At 35.2% G+C, this 24,974-nt stretch overlaps 2 protein-coding genes across 2 annotated transcripts in view; both read right to left on the reverse strand.

Annotated features, from left to right (window-relative positions):
* Positions 1–4,068: 4,068 nt before the first annotated feature.
* The window catches only part of LOC125808308 (glutaredoxin-C13-like), a 33,631-nt gene continuing 12,725 nt past the window's right edge, over positions 4,069–24,974 (reverse strand). The window contains exon 2 of the mRNA XM_049488032.1: positions 4,069–4,341. The gene's annotated coding sequence lies outside the window, so the exon portion shown is untranslated. The remainder of the gene's footprint in view (positions 4,342–24,974) is intronic.
* LOC125808307 (glutaredoxin-C13-like) lies at positions 4,096–4,709 on the reverse strand. The gene has a single exon (XM_049488031.1). The coding sequence runs from the start codon at positions 4,692–4,694 to the stop codon at positions 4,374–4,376; it is 321 nt and encodes a 106-aa protein (XP_049343988.1). The 5' UTR covers positions 4,695–4,709; the 3' UTR covers positions 4,096–4,373.

Consider the following 24,974-nt stretch of genomic DNA (forward strand, 5'->3'; position numbering starts at 1 on the left):
TATACCGCATAAATTGGGAGAAATATAGATATATATATATTTTAAGTTGCTAATTATTGTGAGTTATAGTACGTTTTATGTAATTTTCATATATATTACTCGGTCCTGATTTATGTGATACAAATGAAATTTCAAAAGTCAATGAATTTTTTTTAAGTTTTTTTTTATATTAACTTGTTAATTATTGTGATTTCTAATATATTTACGTAAAACATACTCTAAATACAAATAATTAGCAACTTAAAATATATAAAAACATACTAAAAAATTGATCAACTTCAAATTTCATATGTACCACATAAATTAAAATAGAAACAGTAACATATATTGGGCCCCGTGCTAGCACGGGGTCCCATATCTAGTATATATATATATAAAGCATTACATTGACGTTCCGAAAGAAGAGAGAATTTATTCAGTGTGAAAAAAAAACCTAGATATTATTGCTATAATTCTTAATTAGTTGTCTATATAATTTGATTCTTTTTGTTCTTAAATTGTAAACCTTTTACATTCATAAAGTATTCATATTAGGCGTTTAATTCTTGAGTTGTAAAAACTTTCAATATTGAGGTAGAATCTTGAAAGGGATAATTGCAATTAGAAAGAGTGAAAGCTGTTAATAGTTAGGCCATTTGAGTTGTAACCATGAATTTTTCTCAAGATTTAGTGAAAATTTGAGAGAAAAATCTATTAGCATGTGGTATTTTTTTACTCATCGGAGCAAGGAGTTTTCTATGTAAAATCATGATATTGATTATTATTCTGAATTTACTTCTTGATTATTTGTTGAAGAACCTAATTCTTCAGTACATAGATGAAAACATAAAATAACATAAGCTTTTTAGCTAGGACTGATGGGCATATATGTAAAGTCGTTTAAACAGTTTTGAATTACTCTACCCGTCGCCTTACCTTACTAAAAAATTACTATTTTTTCTATTAAGAAATATTCACAGATTATTCCTACAAATATTTTGATTGTATCGGTGAAAAAGAAAAAAATATTTAGTGGCATTTCCAGTATATTAGTGAGTAGGGGTGTATAAAACCGAACCAAAAACCGAACCAAATCGCAAACCAAGTCAACCCGAAAAAAAAACCCGACTAGTGATTTGGTATTGGGAAAAAAAATCCGACTATATTTGGGTTGGTTTGGTTTAACTAAAAAAGCCCAACCCGAGACCAAACCAACCCGACATTATAATTTTAAAATTTTATTTTATACATAAAAATATTTACTATATTATTTTAAAATATTTCTTATACAATTTCATAGTTTTTATCTTTTAATATATTAATTCAAGTTTAAAACTTAGAATTCGGAATGATCCAATAAAGATTATAGTTCATAGATGTTGATAATTATAATAAAACTTAAATCAAAATCAAATTAATACTAATGCAAAAAGAAAATCAATTCAACACTAAGAATGATAATAATATTGAATATTTGTTCTTTAGTTTTACATTGGTTTAGACAATTAAAATACATAATCTAATTTTATTTTTCCTTAAATATTTAGTAATGTAACTAATACTTATTAAACTTATTTTAGCATGATTTAGTACTTTTAAATTATGATAATTTTCATTATGACTTTGCAATATTTATTTTATATGATGATTTCATTATTATTTTTTATTGAATATTTTTGTGTCATCAGTACTAATCTCATATTTTGTGTTATTTTTTTAAGAAACACCTTAGATAATTGTATTTTGGTTGGACTAAAGAAATATTTGGAGCTCAAGTTAATTATATGTTTGTACGCAAACTTTACCGAAAAAATCCGAGGTTTATTAGTTTGGTTTGATTTATAAATTTAAAAATTCGCCACAATGGTTTGGTTTGGTATTTGAAAAACCCGAACCAACCCGAGGTTGAAAAACCCGTAAAAATCTGAATTTTATTAGTTTGGTTTGGTTTATAAATTTAAAATTTTTACACAAATGATTTGGTTTGATATTTGAAAAACTCGAACCAACCCTGTAATGTACACCCCTATTAGTGAGAATCTATTTTTCATCGTGCATTTTTTTTTTCCAGTAAACTGATTCAATGGGAATGGATATCATGTTTTATTACAAAAATTTTCCATTGATTCACGGTGAGAAAACCCTCTATTTCTAATAGCATTAAGACTTCGGTTTTTTTTTTTTTTTTAATTTCCATCAATATCTTTAATTGGATGCTTAGATTCTTTTGCACATATGATATTTTTTTGAAATTCCCCTTGTTTATTTTTGCTACGTTGGTGGAAAAAGCAATTTACTTTGACAGTATAGTATGAGAGCAACTTGCCAAAGAGTGGAGAATTTTATTTTCCTTTCCCAACTTTAAGCAAATGGAGCAAGAATGTAATATATCATGAAGAGTATAGTATTTTTGACTCCTTTCTAATATGTGAAGAGTATCTATACTACATGGTAGTGCAAATTTTGGAATAAGTTCTCAAAATTAATGCCAATTGAAATTTTTATTAGTGGACTAATTTTTTTTAGGTTTTAAGTCTTTAAAAATTAAGTTTTAAAGATAAGGTGTAACGTGAATGGAAAATAAAGGGAGGGAAATTTGAAGCTAAGGTTTATTTTGATATATATAAACTTTTTTCTTCATTGGTAACGAAGAGGAGAACTTTTGTGCTTATATATATAGAAACACCTCTTCTAACACTTAAAGAGTTGAGAAGAGTTTTTCTTGCGCCGTCGTTGTCGTCGCTTGCTCGATTTTAGCAAATGATGTGATTGATTGATTCATTGATCGATCGATCTTCGAACATATACTTCCTTCCGACAGACACCAAGCACCGAACTGTTCTGAACAAGTGAGTTTACACCTTTTGAACCCAGATTTTAGGCTATAATTAAATAATGAGGGTTTATTACCCTTCGTTTTTTGCATTGAATTTACTTCTTTTGTTATTTTTTACAAATAAATATCGAGTCTGTGTGATTGTGTTGTCAATTTTTGAGTTTGACGAAGTTATTGATATACGTGTAAGGTACTGCTAATAACATGTATATCTCTTTATTCATAACCTCGAATACAATAAGGAGATTAAAATTGGCCAAAGTTACTCGATTTAGATGAGCTTGTAATTTATGCATTACAAATATGTTTGGTGTGAAGCAAAATATTTTATTGAAAATATTTTCTAGAAAAATAAGTGGGTATCTTATTATTTTTAAAAAAAAATATAATTTAGACAATTATTATGAAAGGTGAGGGTTGAGTGGAGGATGGGGGGGGGTTCAAGAGTAGTACTGGAAGTGAAGATAAAGTGTGTTGGAGGGCGGGGAGGACACAATCAATGTATGATATCACTTGTAGAACTTGTTTCCGTACTTTTTAAAAGCAAACTTATTTTCAAGAAAATATTTTCTAAAACTTTCGACCAAACAAACTTAAGAAAATCGAAAAATATTTCCACTTGGCCAAGTTTGTCCATGGCCATTCATTTTCGTGGACAATGAGATTTGAACTCAGAATATCTGTTACTCTACTTTAATACTATACAGAATAATGTAACCATCACATCTAAACATTGAAATTGTTAGAAGGAACACAATTTCAATTACTCATACATAATTATATTGTATTGTCTATTGAAACAATATTTTATTTTTGAGGAATGAGATCTCTTGGCCATTTACAAATCGTATAGAAGAAAATAGTCTTTTCAGATCTCTTATATATAAAAACAAATATCTCTCGCTCTACTCTAACACTCTATTGAACAATGTAACCTTCACATTTAAAAATTGAAATTGTTAGAGATAATACTCTTTCAATTACTCGTACATAATATATTGTATTGTCTATTGACATAATATTTTATTTATGAGGAAATGACATCTCTTGGACATTTAAAAAGTGAACAAAGAAAATATTTTTTTCAGATCTCTTGTAAAACAATGAAGACTTTATTTTAAAAAAACAATTTGTAAATGACCTACAAAGTCAGTTCTCTCGATATTTAGTTTCATTGTTTTCCCCATTTGTAAAGTGAAGAATTCTCCAAACATGTTGATCCTCCGCAGAAAGGGAAAAAGAACAAATTAAACTTAAGTAATAATACTAACTTCCATTAATTGAGATACAAATGAGAATACATTCTTTAATAATTTGAACTAGGGCACACACATCTTCACAACAATTACGTAACATTTTCATACTACAACTTCTTCAACTCAACAATTTATTTATTGTTCCTAGTAGTACTACTAGTACTAATTAATATTAATGTCAAACTTTTCTTGAAATAGGGGTGAGGTGGGGGGTGTCCTCTTGGAACCATGGGAAGGATCAGCTAGAACCAGAACCAGGACATGTGCTGCCTGCTATTCAAGTAGCTCCCGAGTGGGGGGTCTTAATTACTTTTTAAAACAGATATGTAAGGCTTGATAAGTTTAATAAGTGAGCCTTGGAGATGAAGTGACATGACTTCATTAGTAGAACCAACCAATAGCCCCCCAATAAAAACAGCAGGAAACATGAATGAACTATTGACACCCATCCTTATTAGGGCCTTTTCCATTTCTTTTCCATCAGACTCATGATCAATTTCACAAACATATGGAATTACACCAAGATCTTGAAATAATATACTCACTGCATAACTCAAACAACACGTACTCTTGCTAAAAATCAACACTCCATGTTCTCTAGTCATTCTTTGTACCTTGTCCATATTTTTTTTGACAAAAATTAGATGAAGCAACTAGCCAAAAAAAGAGCTAGAGAAATAAAAGGATTTTTATTTCACAAGCTCAAAGATAGATAGGTTAGGTTGCTTGAAAATAGGGGTGGGCATGGTGAGTCTATTTATAGTTATAAATGAATAAAGAAAAGAACCTTTTAAAAGATTGTGAGCTTTATTTAGATGCTTTGAAAAAAATGATCCTACTACTACTATTTTGTTCCACATATAAAGGGCAAGTTGGAAGAACATATATTCTATGTGATCATGCATGCACGTTTTTAATGGAATTTAAGTTATATACATTATCGATATGAAAAATATATATACATTTTATATTTATTTGTTGTAGCAGGTGAATGGTGATAACACCATTTTTTGGACTATATATAGGTTTAATTTTCCATTCATGAGCCACTTTGGTTTGTAGAAGTGAAATTTCTTTCTCTCATATTATATTAGTGTTGAGTTTTGTTCTTAAAAGTCTTTCTTGATTTGTGTGCTCCTTATTTAATATTTAAAAAAACTTGTTGAATTTTGAGGGAATATCTCATAAAGGACAATATCATAGATATGCTTTAAGCTTTCAAAATTTTTCTATAATTTTCAAGATCAAATATTTTTCTATAACATTTCCAACAAGGATGGCATAAAAAGTGCTCCATTGCTCTTTTTTGAGATTAAATTTATACTGTCAGTCAAATACATAATATATAATATAATCTTGAATATTCCACACGTACCAAAATGACTCAAGATTTAATTGTCAAACAACTAGGAATTATTCCACTAATCTACAACTTATAAGTAATAAACAATATATCGTAATCACTAATTATTTCTCAGAAAAGAAATGACTCATGTTGTTTCTCAGAGAACATAAAATAAACAAAACTTTGATAAACAAATTAAAATTTGAAACTAAAAAGTTTGTGATTGATAAATAAACTAATAAAAATAAGAAAATGTAACATGATAATGGAAAAATGAAAAAGTGTCTCGATCATACATGAATAAATACTAAATAAGTAATTTTGGAGAGATCAAGCTTTCTGTGTAAGTGAACCCATTCAGAAATTTACCTCGAGGCAATAATGTAAAGGGTCCTCTTTGTGTCCTAAATTTAATGTCCCTACCTAGTAAATGTGCGCACCAGAATAATATTTCACCATTTGCAAACTTATATTTTGGTGTGGCTCTAAGAAGATAACGATCTTCTATAGATAATATTGCATTCCAAGATTCCTTGAGATTATAATCTCTCATTACCCATACCTTAAAAGGATGGATCCTCTGATCATACGTCTTAGAATAAGCACAATGCATTCCTTCCAATATAGAAATTCCAGTACTGCCGGTCTTCAACAAGCATATTTCCTCTGGCAATGATATCTCTCCATACACTTCATGAGAAATATTAAATGAAACCACAAAGTATTTTTTTGAATAAAATCCAATCCAATGAAATGTCCCATGTATAAATGCCAAAGTATCCATACCAGACACCTTATTGCCAGTGACACGAGGATGTTCATCAATTTTTCGCCAAGAATCACTTTTTAGTGTGAAAATTTCACCAGGCACTTTTTGATTATCAAATTCATTCCCCTCAATTTTTAGAATCTTATACTCACCACTACTTGAATCAAGACCCAATCCCAAACAAGAAGTTAATCCCACTGAAAATTCTGGAATGGGAAGTACCATTGATTCTCTCGTTGAGGGATTCCATAACAAAAGTATATTGGGCTCAACAGTATTTTCAAGAACTTTAATAATAAACAAGCCATTACAACCATTATAGATTGTGCAAAACCGTGGTTCAATGTTTAGAGGAAAATTCAGTTTATGTGTATCCTCAACCAACTGAACCGGCGATAAAGAACAAAAGTATATGGGAAAGTCATCTTCCTCAATGTATTGTTGGTAAAAAAGAAATTTTTGAGAATTCTGATCATTCTTTGCATGGTTGAGATGTTTCATCCTAAAATATGATTCATCAATTAATGTTTTCCAAAATTTTGAAACACATTTAAATCGAAGAACAGACTGCACAGGTAACCTGCTGATGATGTCACTAAGTGTGCCCTCTTCAAAGTAAACTTTCATGGCCTAAATAGGAAAAAAAGTGATATTAGACACTTAGCTTACTCTTAAAAATGTCAAATATTTATACCATTTCAATCAAGATATTAAAAAGATAAACCTAGAATGATCTTTTTCTATTTATTATAATAAAACAAACAAACGGAGTACTGAAATTTAGAAAAAAATTGGTGGAGGAAAATTTTCAAGACCATAGTAGTGGCAACAAGAGAGAGCAACACATGAGCCAATTACTTTAAGCATTTTCAACATATTTGATGTTTAAGTGAAGACATAAATTTATCACCTAACACTATTTATAATGTGACTTACTATTTTATATTTGAAACTATTTTTTTTTTTTTTGGTTGAAAAGGAGTTAATTTATTTATATATAATATGCATCCATACAATTCAGGTGGCTAGAAGCATTACTATTGATACTTGGTAATGATACATCACTTTTCAACTAGCTTTTTCACTAAGAATGTGTTCGGTATTAAGAAAAATATTTTCTTACTTTTTTTCTTTGTTTCGTAGGTATGTAAATAATATTAATAGCAATTGATGAAGTAAATTAAATTGAAAAAAAAAAATTCTTTTTATCGTAGCAACAAAACACACCTAGAATCCAAGTCAAATCGATAACAAATTCCAATAAATGAACTCAATTGATGTATAGTGAACTTACATGATCTAGAATATCCACTGAGTTTGCTTTCTTTGAAGACTCCAAAACTATTTGTCATGCATTTAAAATTGAATAAAATTAGCTCAAACACGCACTATTATTATTAAAGAAAATTAAAACACACAACAAAAATAAACATATACCTTTAGGAGTTTGATTGGAAAATTTTAGTTTCTTTTTCCGTTGGCGATTCAACATCTTTAGAGCTTTGATTTGAATGTTACAATTTGTTTTTATTTTTATTTTTTATGTATCGATAGGATTTGATTGTTTGGTGGCCTTATTTATAAGACAATTTTATTTGTTTTTGGGAAAAATATAAATACACTACCAAAAAGAAATTTTTTGATTATTTATCCATATTAGTACCATCGAACAAAAAGTAACACTATATTATTTTCCTTTAATATCCATCTTCCATATTTAAAATTATAATAATTTAATTTAAAATCTACAATTCTATTGTTTTTGGAAAAAAAAAATAAATATACCGCCAAAAAGAGAATTTTTTATAATTTATCCAAATTAGTATTATCCAACAAAAAGTAACACTATATTATTTTCCTTTAATATCCATCTTCCATATTATCATAATATTTAATTTAAAATGTAATGTTTATTTTTAAACTACAATATTCAATTAAAGAATACAATATCCAACTCATACTATAACAATTATAGAATTCAATTCAAAAGTAAAATATTCAATGAAGTAGATTATATAATTTAAAACTACAGTATTCAATTTAAAAATACAATATTCAAATAAAAATTATCATAGACATCTCCATTTTATCCTCTTTCATTCCATTTGTATATATTTTTTCTTTTTCATTCCATTTGTGTATCTCTCATTTAGTTTATCCTCTTTTATTCCATTCTCTAAATCGTTTTAATTGAAAATATTATTTATAAAATATCTCTTTCTTTTATACATCTCCATGGATTAAATAAGATAATGATCATCAATTTTAACTTGAAATATATGACATATATTATAGGTAGACTAACATAATGTATCTCAAATAAACGGGTGATATACATTCTAATAGACATTAAAATGTATACATATTATTCCGACTATACAATAGCTCAGTATCATATTATTCTATCTATATATATAAAATAATAATATGCATTCATATTATTTCAGTCATGCATACTAATCATATGGAACAATACTGCTCAAGCAAACTCTGAAGGAAAAAAAATAAAGTTAATAATAATTGTCATTTTTCTTACAATAATAATAATTTTTTTATATGGTATGTGCCAACAATAAAAACAATAATATATCTGATGAAATTTCAAATAATAAGATTGTCATGATTTAAAATCGGATCATGAATTGATGACACCTATCTTTGTAAGTCTATGATATATATATATAAAAGTGTCACGACCCAGACCGTCGTGATTGACACTCACACTAACCCTCCGGTTGGAGAACCATTACTACAACCCAAGCTAGACAATTTAATAAAAAACTATCCATTTAAAGATATGAAAACAAAGTTTAAATAACTATATAATTAATATTGAGTCCCCATAAACTCCAAAGGTTTTACCAAACAAATAACTAATCAAACTAATGCGGAAGAACAACCCCTAGAACCTGAAAGTCATTGTATCAAACTCTACTAACGACAAGTCTAAGAACAAGGGGTACAACCCCGAAACTAAACAACACCTTAACAAATAGTATGAGTCTGAAAAGAGTGGACTTAAACAAGGAAGATCCATGGCAGCCTGAAAGAATTGGCTCACCCTTGAATCCGGTCACGCTCAATAGTCACCTAGCTAAGGTCTATCAATAGCCACCTGAAGATGCCATGTACTCAACAAAGAAAGAGCAAGTACAGAATCAGTACACAACCACAGTGTACTGGTAGGATCAGGTGGCTATCCCAATAAGTGAAACACATGCACGTAACCATAACATTATAAAACAGGCATATACCGAACATATACATTATTAGTCATCTTTTCAGTATCAATGTAGTATCCCACATTCTCAATAATACACATTGGTTATCAATTTATAGCAACATACAGTCTTCCAATATCAATCATCATTAGATATGAACATAATCATCACAAGTAGATACACAACACAATTCAATGGTCCTATCATGGAACCTCATTCAATGGTCCTCTCATGGAACCCACACCCAAACTGTTAGCATACCGGAAAGTGGTACCCGATCCAATGTTTATGCCAGAACGTGGCAACCAATCCCATATTTATGCCGAAACGTGGCAACCGATCCCAGTTAAAGCGTCGGATCGTAACACTCGCCCATTCAACAAACCACAATCACAATCACAATGTATATTCTCACAATCATACAACAAGACGTGATTCATGGCATACAATTATTCAATTATCTTCATTTACGATTATGGTGATCAATAATGCAACATTCACGTACAAACATAGATAATAATGAAGCGATTACAAACTAATATCACACCAACGTGAAATCACAACCATCACCTACCTCGAAACAAACTTGAAACCCTAAGAAACTTGATCCTTCCTTTTCCGAATTCGTTCCGCTTGTTCTTGGTCTACAAACAACAATTATAATACGGGAATCAATAAATGAACAATAATTACCCGAATTACTAACAATTCTATCAACCCTAGATCAACTCATGATCTCAATTAGGGTTGTTTCTACCATGAATTCTAGATCAATCCCCCTATTGATAATAACCTAAGATAATAGGTTCTACGGATCAAAAAATGGATTAGGGGAGTAAAGTCCTTACCTTTAGTGCTAAAAGAGGTGGAAAACCTTCAAGAAATAGCCCTGGGTCGTTTCTTAGCTCTTAAGAATGAACTTTTGCAGAAAATAACATTTTTGGAGGGTTTTACCCTATTTAAATCGCGACTTTCCCGCTACGGCGGGACCCATCCCGCTACAGCTAGATCCATCCTGCTACAGCTGGATGCACGGAGACAAAATGTTACCCGTTCACGCTAAGATCATTTTCGGGAGTTCTACTCGTCCAAATTTGATTCCATAAAGTCATACGGGTTCCTTAACGTCTTAACTACCTACTTATGTGGTCCAAATCATAATTAGATCTCTCATTCATTATCAGATTTACCTAGGCCTTGCTGACTTCGATTTCGTCCAAATCTAGACTAGGCTAGGAAATCCCAAGTTACTACCAAAAAGTTTTCTGACCCCAATTCTTTCTCCATTGACTTTTCCCTAATGACGAAATCATGTCGTTACAATAGATACCAGTTTACTCATCACTCGTCCCCGAGTGATCAACTAGAAAAGACTGGCTAAAGTAAGGGTAGAGTAGTACCTGAATCGCTAAACAACCGGAGATACTCGACTCGCATGTCCTTAGCTTCCGGACATCACGATCAAGAATTTCAACTAGTTCTTCCTCATACAGAAGGTCTTGGTTAACAAAATGAGTCTCACTTTATGATATAATCTTCCTCTCCAAACTAACCAATTGAATACTTACACATCCTCCCATACAATGTCTCAATGAATTCATCTCAATACTCGAGTGATAAATATTATTGTATGTAAACTTAACTAACAACAAAAGCGATTCTCAATAACCACCAAAGTTGATCGTGTAACATCTCGCACCTAGAAACGACTATAAAGAGTTTAAAATATGAAAATATTGATTTTTGGAAAGAATAAGGAAATTTAGAAAATTTGTCTAAGTTAAGAAAGTGAGTTTTGGCCATTTTCAAACGGCCATAATTCCTAGCTCAGGAGGAGTTAGGAGCAGACCATGATATGGTTGGAAATATCTTGGAGATATCTTTCCAACGCCGCTGAGATTTCATAATTTTGACATTGTATGAGTGAGATATGCCTTTCGGAAGTTGGGATGTTGGATTGAGGAAAGTCCCAATCCGGATTTAGGGAAGGGCAAAGTAGTCTTTTGTCTAATTAATTTCCTAATTTGATTTTAGGGATTTATTAGGGTAAAAACATGACTTAGTCAGTTTGGAGACTTGAGAAATACGCTTATGGCTTGGAGAAGAGAGAAAAGAAGAAAGAAAGGGAGAAAAAGACAACAATTTGTCAAGATCCTCCAAGCTTGCGAGTGGAATTCGGCGGGGGTGATCCCAATTAAGGTATGTGAGATATTTTTGTGTTGGGTTAGTTCACCCACACACCAACTTGTTTCAATCCAATTGTTTTGAGTTGTTTACATGTTGAAGAAGTAAGGTTCTTGAAGAACAAATTGTAGAATTCTTGTTGGTTGAGTTGTTGATGCTTGGGGGTGAGTTGATTCATGTTTCCAAGTTGTTTTTCGAGTTATATTGGTTGTATATTGAGGGTACAATTGATCCTAAGTGTTTGGGGGAAGGAATTATGGAAGTTAGGGAGGTTTAGAGAGGAAGAACGAAAGAGAAAAGTCTGAAGTCGCTAGGGAGCCGCGCCACAAAAACTTCTCTGAAGTTTGGCCTCTAGCGTGTCGCGCCAGCCAGACTTCTCTGAAGTTTGAGGGCTGGCGCCCTGCGCCTATCAGAGCTCTAGGGACGTCAGTTCTCCCCATTCGTTCCCCACCTTTTCGTACTTGTTCCTAAGCAATGTACCTATGTTTTCTAGTTGTTTCCAACACTCTAAGGTACATCTAAACATCATGAAATCATCCATAAACATGATATCATGAACCTTGAATCCATAATCCAATTCAAGGAAAGTTAAGATCAAAGTCAAACAAGTTAAAAATCAAAGTATAGAAGTTAAGAAGCAAGTCAAAGCCAAGTTTCTTAAAGTTTTGAAGAGTCTTTAACAAACGGTTTAACTTTGTTTTTAGGCTCAAGTGTCAAGTTAAGCAAAGATAAAGAGTTGAGTTCATTTCTCAAAAAGCTATAAGGGGACTAAGTATTCCCAAAGAGTTTATAAATGTTTTCACATTTGAGCAAGAAAGGGAACATCGATTCCAAGAGAGTTTTTAAGCTAAGTTTTGAGTAATTATCTCAATTCAAAGAAAGAGTTTTGTTTTTACAAACATATGAGCTAAGTATATTTTGGGAGTAGTATTGAGCACCGATATGGGGATGCGAGTTCATATTAACTCAAGCCTCCATAAACCATGTAGCCATCATGGGTAGGAAATGATCATACTTTTTAGATGACTTCTTAAGATGCTTTTAGCATAGACTAGTGGATCCACTAAGTTAAGCGTTCTATATGGCGGCAAAGTATAGGACAGTTCTGGCAGTGTGGGCAAGACGCTGTATCACCACTTAGGCTCATAGTGATGGTTTTCGGTTAGAGAATCTCCCACAAAAGTTATATTACTTTTATATTTAAGTAAAGTTGAGTTTGTTATTGCTTTATCTTTAACAAACTAAGTTGTTTACACTATTTTACAAGCTTTATATATATATATTGCATGTGTCTTATTGCTTTATATTGAGTTCAGTTGTTCATGAGTTAAACAGAGCAAAGGTAAGTGTTCCTTTGTACTCTTTTCAAGCTTAAGTTATTGTTTAGCTTTCTAACTTGAATTCTCGTACATTCAATGTACTGATGCCAGTTGGCCTGCATCTTATTATGATGCAGACACCGGTAACCAGGATTAGCATCTAGCACGTCGTTGATCCAGTTGAGCACTCCAGAGTAGTGGTGAGCCTTTTTGCATTTTAGAGGACTCTATTATTTCACTTTCCTAGTTTTGCTTTATTAGGATGTTGTGGGGTTTGTCCCAACATCCATCTCAGTATTATAGAGGCTTCATCTATGTATTTGCAGATACTTTGTTTTGAGAGATAAGTTGCCATTTTGGCTAAGATGTTATCATTTAAACTATTGCATTGAGTTTATTTTGTTGAGTTAAGTCTTTCGCTTAGTTAAGTAAGCCAGGTCAAGGGTTCGCTTGGGGCCAACGATGATCTTCGAGTGCTGGCCACGTCTAGGGTGTAGGCTCGGGCCGTGACAAACTTGGTATCAGAGCACAGAGTTTAAGAGTCCTAGGGGAGTTTATGAAGTTATTTCAGTAGAGTCATAGTTATCGGTGTGAAACGCACCACATCTATAATTAGAAGGCTACAACATTTAGGAAATTCTTCACTCCCTTCATATCCATCTCGTGCGTTAGAGTTTATCTCTAAAAGTTTCTCTCTAATTCGTGCTTGTGCGTGTTACAAATAACCATGCCTCCCGAAGAGCAGCATGGGGTCGTCCAGCTAGGAGAAATGTTGAACCACAAGAGCAAGGGGTACCTAATGCACCAAACGTGTAACCTCAGGGTGATGTCACTAATGTTGAATTTCGTGAGGCTATCCGGATGCTTAGCCAAGCTGTGACTAACCAGGTTGGGTAACCAAGAGGAATAAAACAAGATGAGGCTAACACTTTTAGGATTCGCAAATTCTTGAGAATGAATCCTCCTAGTTTCACTGGTTCGGTCACTACTGAGGATCCAATTTTTTTTATTGAGGAGCTGAAGAAGGTATTTGATGTGACGCATGTGGAAGATACTGAGGGAGTTGAACTAGCTACATATCAACTGAAGGATGTTGCTAGAACATGGTTCGATTAGTGGAAGGGGGGTTGACTTGAGAATGCACCACCTGCTAGTTAGGCTTGTTTCGAGGAAGCCTTCTTGGGGCGTTTCTTTCCCCGAGAACTGAAGGTGGCTAAGGTACGAGAGTTTCTTACACTAAAACAGGATTCCTTGAGTGTGCATGAGTATGGGTTGAATTTCACCCAGCTGTCTCACTATGCTCCTGAAATGGTCAAGGACATGAGGAGCAGAATGAGCTTGTTTATTGCTGGCTTGGGTCGTTTGTCAAGCAAAGAGGGCAGGGCAGCGATGCTGATAGGTGACATGGACATATCAAAGTTGATGGTTTATGTGCAACAGGTTGAGTAAGAGAAGTTGTGAGACAGAGAAGAGTTCAGAAGTAAGAAAGCGAAGACAGGGAATGAGTCTGGGCAGCAGAAAGGCAATGTGAATCGTTCGTCCTTTCAGTTGAAGCAAAAGGGGCCTGCTCCATCATCTGCTAGTGCACCTGCACCTCGAAACAAAGGCGAATATTATGGTCAAAATTCATAGAACTTCAGATCTAAACCAGTGCAATCCCAGGGTAGTGTGGTACAAGGAGGTAGTTGGGCTCCTGCATGTGCTAAGTGTGGGAGAACCCACCCAGGTAAGTGTCGTGATGGCTTAACAGGTTGTTTCAAGTGTGGACAAGAGGGACACTTCTTGAAAGAGTGTCCTAAGAATAAGCAAGGTAGTGGAAATCCAGGCAATAGAGCCTAGTCTTCATCAATTGCTCCTCCAGATAGGGCTGCACCTAGAGGAGCTACTTCTGGTACTAGCGGAGGAGCAAATCGCCTTTATGCAATCACCAGTCGCCAAGAGCAAGAGAACTTTCCAGATGTTGTCACTGGTATGATCAGTCTTTACTTTTGATGTTTATGCTTTGCTTGACCCAGGAGCAAGTTTATCTTTTGTGACTCGTTATGTAGCAAATAAGTTTGATGTTATTCCTGAGAAACTTTGTGAACCTTTCTGTGTTTCTACACCTGTTGGGGAGTCTATTCTAGCTGAGCGAGTTTATCGAGATTGTGTCATTTCCATCAATCACAAAGACACCATGGCCAATTTAGTTAAGTTAGACATGGTAGATTTTGATGTCATTCTAGGTATGGACTGGCTTCATGCCTGTTATGCATCAATAGATTGTAGAATTCGAGTTGTCAAGTTTCAGATTTCTAATGAGCCAGTCAAAGAGTGGAGTAGTAGTTCAACTGTGCCTAAGGATCGTTTCATTTCGTACCTTAAGGCGAGAAAGTTAGTTTTGAAGGGTTGTATCTATCACTTAGTCCGAGTTAATGACTCAAGTGTTGAGGTACCTCTCATTCAGTCAGTTCCTATAGTAAGAGAGTTTCCAGAAGTCTTTCTTGATGATCTACCCGGAGTCCCTCGTGAGAGAGAAATAAACTTTGGTATAGACATCATTCTAGATACTCGTTCTATCTCTATTTCGCCATACAGAATGGCACCAACAGAGTTGAAAGAGCAGTTAAAAAAACTCCTACATAAGGGTTTCATTCGACCAAGTGTCTCACCTTGGGGCGCCCCGATCTTGTCTGTGAGAAAGAAAGATGGTTCCCTTAGGATGTGTATAGATTACCGTCAATTAAATAAGGTTACCATCAAGAATAAGTATCCTCTTCCAAGGATAGATGATTTATTTGATCAACTTCAGGGTTCCACCTGTTTTTTGAAAATTGACCTCAGATCAGGCTACCATCAGTTGAAAGTTAGGGAATGCGACATTCCAAAGACAACATTCAGGACTAGATATGGACATTATGAATTCTTGGTCATATACTTTGGTTTGACCAATGCACCAACAATGTTTATGGATCTTATGAATAGAGTCTTCAAACCTTATTTAGATATGTTTGTCATCGTCTTCATTGATGACATTCTAATCTATTCAAGGAATGGAGAAAATCATGCTAGTCATCTTAGAATAGTTCTTCAGACCTTGAAAGATAAGGATTTGTATGCCAAGTTCTCTAAGTGTGAGTTTTGGCTTGAGTCTGTGGCATTCTTGGGCCATATTATTTTTGGTGATGGTATTAGAGTTGATACTCAGAATATTGAGGCAGTGCAGAATTGGCCTAAACCCACATCTCCAACTGATATTAGGAGTTTTTTGGGTTTAGCTGGCTATTACAGAAGGTTTTTAGAGGGGTTCTCATCTATTTCGTCTTCTTTGACCAAGTTGACTAAAAAAACAGTGAAATTTCAATGGTCTCAAGCTTGTGAGAAGAGCTTTCAGGAATTGAAGAAGAGGTTGACTAGTGCCCCAGTTTTGACCTTACCAGAGGGTACTCAAGGTTTTGTAGTGTATTGTGATGCATCCAGAGTTGGTTTGGGTTGTGTGTTAATGCAAAATGGCAAGGTGATAGCTTATGCCTCCAGACAGTTGAAGGTTGATGAGAAGAATTATCCAACCCATAACTTAGAGTTGGCTGCTGTAATTTTCACCTTGAAGATTTGGTGACACTACTTGTATGGTGTTCCTGTTGATATATTTACTGATCACAAGAGCTTGCAATATGTGTTCACTCAGAAGGAGCTCAATCTCAGACAGAAGAGGTGGTTGAAATTACTCAAGGATTATGAAATGAGTATTCTTTACCACCCAGGTAAGGCTAATGTTGTTGCTGATGCTTTAAGCAGGTTATCTATGGGTAATATCACCCATGTTGAGGAAGAAAAGAGAGAGTTAGCCAAAGATGTGCACAAACTTGCACGCCTGGGAGTCAGACTTATGGATTCCACAGAAGGAGGAATAATGGTGACGAACAGAGCTGAATCATCACTAGTGTCAGAAGTGAAGGAAAAGCAAGACCAAGACCCCATTTTGCTCGAATTGAAGGCAAATGTTCAAAAGCAAAAAGTATTAGCTTTTGAACAAGGGGGAGATGGTGTATTGAGATATCAAGGTAGATTGTGTGTACCAATGGTGGATGAACTCCAAGAGAGGATCACGGAGGAATCTCATAGCTCTAGATATTCCATTCATCTAGGTTCCACAAAGATGTATCGCGATTTGAGAGAAGTGTATTGGTGGAATGGCATGAAGAAGGGTATTACAGAGTTTGTTGCTAAGTGTACAAATTGCCAGCAAGTGAAAGTCGGGCACCAAAGGCCCGGTGGTTTGGCACAGAATATAGAACTTTCAGAATGGAAGTGGGAGATGATTAATATGAATTTCATCACAGGTTTGCCAAGGTATCGCAGACAACATGATTCTATTTAGGTGATTGTCAACAAAATGACAAAATCAGCCCACTTTTTGTAGGTAAAGACTACCCATTCGGCAGAAAATTATGCTAAGCTATATATTAAAGAAGTGGTAAAACTCCATGGAGTTCCAGTATCCATTATTTCAGATAGAGGTGCACAATTTATTGCAAAGTTCTGGAAATCTTTCCAGAAAGGTTTGGGTTCGAAGGTGAATTTAAGTACTGCCTTTCATTCTCAGACAGATGGGCAAGCAGAGCGCACTATTCAGACCTTAGAAGACATATTGAGGGCTTGTGTGATTGATTTCAAGGGAAATTGGGATGATCACCTACCTCTCATCGAGTTTGCTTACAACAACAGTTTTCACTCTAGCATCCAAATGACTCCATATGAAGCTCTTTATGGGAGAAGATGCAGATCTCCTATTGGATGATATGAAGTTGGTGAAGCAGGGTTGATAGAACCATATTTAGTTCATCAAGCTATGGAGAAAGTGAAAGTAATTCAAGAGAGATTGAAAACAGCATAGAGTCGTCAGAAATCCTACACTGATGTTAGGAGATGGGCGTTACAGTTCAAAGTAGATGATTGGGTATATTTGAAAGTTTCACCCATGAAGGGTTTTATGAGGTTTGGTAAGAAAGGGAAGCTTAGTCCCCAGTATATTGGACCTTATCGCATAGTTAATAGGATTGGCAATGTAGCTTACGAGTTGGAGCTACCACAGGAAATAACGGCAGTTCATCCGGTATTTCACATCTCTATGTTGAGGAAATGCATGAGAGATCCTTCATTGATAGTGCAAACTGAAAATGTTGAGATTAAGGATAATTTATCTTATGAGGAGATTCCGGTCCAGATTTTAGATCTCCAAGTTCGCAAGTTGAGAACAAAGGAGGTCGCATCAGTCAAAGTCCTTTGGAGGAACCAATTTGTTGAAGAAGCTACTTGGGAAGCTGAAGAGGATATGAAGAAGAGATATGTGATCTCTTTGAATCCGGGGAAAATTCAGATCAAGGTACTAATCCTCTTCTTAGTACTAGCTAAATTATGAGTATGCATGTTGTTACTTGATGTTGTTTGTTTAGTGTTGAACTTGATGTTAATATCCTTAGCTTAGTGCAATAAAGCTCATTCGAGGACGAATGTTCCCAAGGGGGTGATATTGTAACATCTAGCACCTAGAAACGACTATAAAGAGTTTAAAATATGAAAATATTGATTTTTGGAAAGAATAAGGAAATCTGAAAATTTTGTCTAAGTTAAGAAAATGAGTTTTGGTCATTTTCAAACGGCCATAACTCCTAGATCAAGAGGAGTTAGGGTCAGACCTTGATATGGTTGGAAATCCCATGAAGAGTTCTTTCTAAGGCCGCAGAGATTGCACAATTTTGACATCGTATGAGTGAGATATGTCTTTCGGAAGTTGGACTGTTGGATTGAGGAAAGTCCCAATCCGGATTTAGGGAAGGGCAAAGTAGTCTTTTCTCTAATTAATTTGCTAATTTGATTTTAGGGATTTATTGGGGTAAAAACATGACTTAGTCAGTTTGGACAATTGATAAATACGCTTATGGCTTGGAGAAGAGAGAAAATAAGAAAGAAAGGGAGAAAAAGGCAAGAATTCATCAAGATCATCCAAACTTGCGAGTGGAATTCATCGGGGGTGATCCCTATTAAGGTATGTGAGATCTTTTTGTGTTGGGTTAGTTCACCCACACACCAACTTGTTTCAATCCAATTGCTTTGAGTTGTTTACATGTTGAGGAAGTAAGGTTCTTGAAGAACAAATTGTAGAATTCTTGTTGGTTGAGTTGTTGATGCTTGGGGGTGAGTTGATTCATGTTTCCAAGTTGTTTTTCTAGTTAGATTGGTTGTATATTGAGGGTACAATTGATCCTAAGTGTTTGGGGAAGGAACTATGGAAGTTAGGGAGGTTTAGAGAGAAAGAACGGAAAAGAAAAATCGGAAGTCGCTGGGCAAAAGGGCTGGGGCGCCGCGCCTGCCAGAGCGCCACAAAAACTTCTCTGAAGTTTGGCCTCTAGCGTGTCGCGCCAGCCAGACTTCTCTGAAGTTTGAGGGCTGGCGCCCTGCACCTTTCAGAGCGCCAGGGATGCCAGTTCTCCCCATTCGTTTCCCACCTTTTCGTACTTGTTCCTAAGCAATGTACCTATGTTTTCTAGTTGTTTCCAACACTCTAAGGTACATCTAAACATCATGAAATCATCCATAAACATGATATCATGAACCTTGAATCCATAATCTAATTCAAGGAAAGTTAAGATCAAAGTCGAAGAATTTAAGAGTCAAAGTCTAGAAGTTAAGAAGTAAGTCAAAGCCAAGTTTCTTAAAGTTTTTAAGAGTCTTTAACAAACGTTTAAACTTCGTTTTAACTTCATTTTTAGGCTCAAGTGTCAAGTTAAGCAAAGAGTAAGGAGTTGAGTTCATTTCTCAAAAAGCTATAAGGGGACTAAGTATTCCCAAAGAGTTTGTAAATGTTTTCACATTTGAGCAATAAAGGGAACATCGATTCCAAGAGAGCTTTTAAGCTAAGTTTTGAGTAATTATCTCAATTCAAAGAAAGAGTTTTGTTTTTACAAACATATGAGCTAAGTATATTTTGGGAGTAGTATTGAGCACCGATATGGAGATGCGAGTTCATATTAACTCAAGCCTCCATAAACCATGTAGCTATCATGGGTAGTAAATGATCATACTTTTTAGATGACTCCTTAAGATGCTTTTAGCATAGACTAGTGGATCCACTAAGTTAAGCGTTCTATATGACGGCAAAGTATATGACAGTTCTAACAGTGTGGCAAGACGTTGTATCTCCACTTAGGCTCATAGTGGTGGTTGTCAGTTAGAGAATCTCCCACACAAGTTATGTTACTTTTATATTTAAGTAAAGTTGAGTTTGTTATTGCTTTATCTTTAACAAACTAAGTTGTTTACACTGTTTTACAAGCTTTATATATATTGCATGTGTTTTATTGCTTTATATTGAGTTCAGTTGTTCATGAGTTAAACAGAGCCAAGGTAAGTGTTCCTTTGTACTCCTTTCAACCTTAAGTTGTTGTTTAGCTTTCCAACTCTCATACTCGTACATTCAATGTACTGATGCCAGTTGGACTGCATCTTATTATGATGCAGACACTGGTAACCAGGATCAGTATCTAGCACGCTGTTGATCTAGTTGAGCACTCCAGAGTAGTGGTGAGCCTCCTTGCATTCCGTAGGATTTTGTTATTTCGTTTTTCTAGTTTTTCTTTATTAGGATGTTGTGGGGTCTGTCCCAACATCCATCTCAGTATTATAGAGGCTTCATAGGCAGTCAGACAGTTAGTATTGAGTCTCTCATTTATGTATTTGCAGATACTTTGTTTTGAGACATAAGGTGCCATTTTGGCTAATATGTTATCATTTAAACTATTGCATTGAGTTTATTCTGTTGAGTTAAGTCTTCCGCTGAGTTAAGTAAGCCAGAACAAGGGTCTGCTTAGGGCCAATGATGGTCTTCGAGTGCTGGCCACGTCCAGGGTGTAGGCTCGGATCATGACAGATCGCACACATGTCTGCAAAATGTTGTCAAGGACTTGACACAAACATTAGGACAAATTCTTTCTCACATAACCAAAATAAAATCCAAAATCAAAACTCGCCACAATTAGAGATGAACCTAAACCAACTAACACACGCTCATGATACTCAAACAATCATAGTTCTTAACAACATCTCCACCCCATAACATAAATTTCCATTAGCTTAAGTTACAGAAATTTCAATCTTTAGATATCAGATACTCCTTGAGGGAAGATATGTCCACACATACAAACCACCCAACAACACTATAAAAATGCCAAATTTAGTAATTGTATATTACCTCTTAAGAATAGTAGAATTGGATTCAATGATCCCCACATTCAACCACACATAATCGATACATGACCTCGACACAAGATGAAATATTAGATTGTCGGACAAGCATAAATACTCATGGTAGCTCTTCTATAAATTCTCATAAGCAAGGTGGTACATTTAGGATGATGAGTCCACAAATTAGACTTATTTAGGGCTTTATTTTAATAGAAATAGTGTTCTCAAATGCTTATTTATTCTAAATATCTGATAAAAACACCTAAGTTTCAGGTATTTGAAGTTTTAGTGGAAGCATGGACACTTAGGCGCAAAATGGAACAAAAAGGCTGGAAAGAACGAAGAAGCTGAAGCCTGAGCATCGCCAAGCACACTTGGCGGTTCACCGAAGGGACATATTCAACCTTTTGTTCCAGTACGCGAAGCCTTGAAGGAGCAGGATCAAAAAGGCGATGAAAGGAGCAATCGGTGTATCGCCGAATAGTTTCACGAAGCAGTATTATGTCGCCCAATGACACAGAGCACGACGATGCTGAAGGCTAGTACAAAACGGTGACGAACTACACAAAAGGGTGAATTGCCGAATTAATCAGCGATTTTGACTAACCTCGCTGAACGATCCACCAGCACTAATTTCTGAAGTCTATAAATACTAAACTTGTTATTAATTTTTAGAGGAGTCGAACATTTATTTTAATTTTCACAATAGAATAGTACTTTTGGGATATTTTCTCTCAAGTTTGAAGAGGGTTTTTGGGAGACTTGAAGAAAGAAGGATTTCATTTTCACCAACTTGGAAGTGGGTCTTCTCCATTCTTCTTCCTTTGCTTAAATCAAGGTTTAATTCCTTATACCCATTTGATTTTAGTAACATTTTAGGTGTATTTTGTTATTTCTTTATGTGTGGCTAAAAACCCCCATTTTTGGGGTGTGATTTAACAAATATGTGTTGATATTATTGTTAGGTCTTGCTTGCTGATACGTTAGATGTATTTTAATGGTGATTTCACCTAGTGGTTATGGTTTGATTTAATGGGTTTGTAGTTGCAAATACAAAATCACCCATGTGTTTTTTGCTTGCCCGAGAGGGAGGTCGCGAAACCAAGACCGCTAGACTGATGGCCTAAAGAGTGGGTCGACATGAGGTTCAGTCCTAGTCCCATATCCTAACACTCAGCTTAAGAGAGTGAGTGGGGTAAGGCGTAGGCTAGCCTTCATGCGGCAAATGAGTGTCCGAGAGGAACGCATTTGAAATGGGGTAAGTTGCCCGAGAGGGATGTTATTTCCATCTAAAGCTTAGCCTAGTCACTATTATCTTGCAAATTTCCTATCGAAAACATGTACCCAACGATTTATCTCAACTTGTATTGCAGTCACACCTCATGAACTTGTCCCCATACTTGATTTTCTTGTTATATTTGTTGTTTCTACTACTTGTGACAAAACCCCAATTGATATTTGACACTTTTGTGTCACCCCCCTTTTAATTACTATATTTTTAATCGTTAATGTTTTTATCTACGACTAGTTTGAACTAAATTTTATTTCTCTAGTAATTCTCAAAACCACTCCCTTGGGACATAACCCCAATCCTTGGTTAGGTTACTATATTATCGACGATCGTAGAAATTCGTAATGTAGGTTAGTGTCGTTGGTCATGATAAGCATTAAAATGGCGCCACTGTTGGGGAGTGGTGTTATTTGAAATTTTTTAGATTAATAGAATTTTTGTTCTTATTAGTGGTAGTTCACTAATTTAATTCGTAGTTTTGTTTTGTAAGTTGTTTGAATCTAAACAGGGGAAGCAATCATGGAAAGAAATATTCGGTTACCAATGGAGTTTCCTCCATAAGAGGTAATGATGTATCAGAATCGTATCCTAACCTTTAAGCAATTGGAGGATGAGCAGATCCATGAGACATGGGCAAAATTCAATAAACTGCTAACTCAATGTCTAACTCATGGAATTCCCAGTACGATCCTCATTTATTTCCTTTACCGAAGTCTTGGCCTCAGAAACAAGATGTTGGTCGACCAACTCTTTCCCGATGGGACATTAAAGCAGCCATATGCAATAGCAGTCCAACTGCTTGACAATATGGCTAAAATAAGCTAAGAGGTTGAAAAAGATTTCTTGATGACCGCACTAATGACTCAAATGGATGAGTTAAATAAAAATATGGTGAAGGTCTAAGCTCATTCCAATAGGACGGATAAATACATTCCCCCTTATAATAGAAGAAATAATGAGAACAAGGAGATCAAACGCATCGAGGAAATGCTCTCAACGATTCACCACAAGGTGACCGAGCAAAACAAGGAGCTAGAGAGACTGAAAGAAAACATCGAAGGAATGAAACAAAATATTTGGTCTCATTCTAAGGCTGTCCAACTACTCGACAACCTGATGAGTCATGCATTGCCTCAACTCCATCCGCAAAAAAACAGGGGGTGGCCTAATGAGGACATGGCCAACCCCAACAATGAAACTTGAGCAAAAACTTGCGTCGTGTCACGACGGTAAGGAGCTTCTTGGGTGGCAACCCAAGGTCTTACGTTTAGGATTTTACTTTTATGAATAATGGTGTGTTGATGTTGCAGGTTAAAATGAGAAAAGTGTGGAAAATTTCAAGTTGGCAAGCAGAAAATCCATTTCGCGAGTCACCAAACAGGTCGGCAAGCTCGACTGGACCCGTCGTTTGGCTCAATACAAGAGTTGTATAGAGCCTGTAAAACTCGGCGAACTCGAAAAGTAGCTCAGCGCATCGTCAACAAGTTTGGCGATCTCGATGCAGACCGTCAAATTCACCCTCTGAAAATTTAAGATTTTGGAGAAAGGGCGAGATAAATGACCTCTCGGCGAATCGCTGAGTGGGTTGGCGAGTGCGACTAACGTCGCTAAATGGACACAAATTAAACAACATATATTGCCAACAGTCACACTTATTCATTTTTTCTCACTTTCAAACTCCATAACTTTACACCAAGGTAGTAATTTACATTTTCTCACCTTAAATTAGTATTTTAGTCACGGATTAGTGCTTGGAACTCAGATTTTCGTTGCTGCCTAGCATTACAATTTTATTCACTCAGCAAAAAGGTTAGTTTTTGAAAAAAAACCCTGTTCGCTCTTGAAAAGATAAATCTCATCTGCAATCTAGATGCCCATTAATGTATGTTAGATCTCTCTCATATGAGTAGAAATTCTCGAATGTCTACTTCTGATTTGTAAATTTGGGGCCTATTTTCTTTTACTGTTCGAATTCCTTTTTCACTCTGCTTATCTTGAAACTAAATGTTGTGAACTATGCATAATGGGTGTTGACCATGATTGGGTGTTGTGCGTCTGGGCTGAATTTCATTATTGCATAGTTTAATTTTGTTTTTGGGGTTTGTACGATCGATTTTGAGAAGTGAGTTGAATCTCAGGCACATTAAGTCAGTCGGTGAGCTGAGTTGAGCTCGCCGAATCACTCTGCGGTTCACCTACTAACCCTGAATCGCCCTTAATTTCACATATTAAGTGTTGTGGGCTCTGTAACCTTCGGCAGACATATGCATGATCTCCAAAGAGGTTTGGCGATTTACTGAGTAGATCGACAAGTCTGTCTGCAATTTTGTGCTACAATGTAATTACTAATTACTCTCTCTAACGTTTTACAGATATGGCCAAACAACCGACCAAATGAAGGGAGAAAGGAATTGTGATCAGTGAAAATGCACCTTTACCTAGGGGCAAGGCCACCTCAACTTCAAAAAGCAAGGGGAAGAGCAAAGCCCTCGAGTTATCCAACGCAAGCTCTGACAGCACATGCTTCTACACCGCTGAGCCACCCACATAT

This window comes from Solanum verrucosum, unplaced genomic scaffold (assembly GCF_900185275.1).
Source record: "Solanum verrucosum unplaced genomic scaffold, falcon-dt-bn FXZP01000234.1, whole genome shotgun sequence".
Taxonomy (NCBI): domain Eukaryota; kingdom Viridiplantae; phylum Streptophyta; class Magnoliopsida; order Solanales; family Solanaceae; genus Solanum; species Solanum verrucosum.

What these genes read in the sequence shown, in the direction of transcription:
- LOC125808307 (XM_049488031.1), bottom strand. Translation starts at nt 4,694, where the DNA reads ATGGACAAGGTACAAAGAATGACTAGAGAACATGGAGTGTTGATTTTT.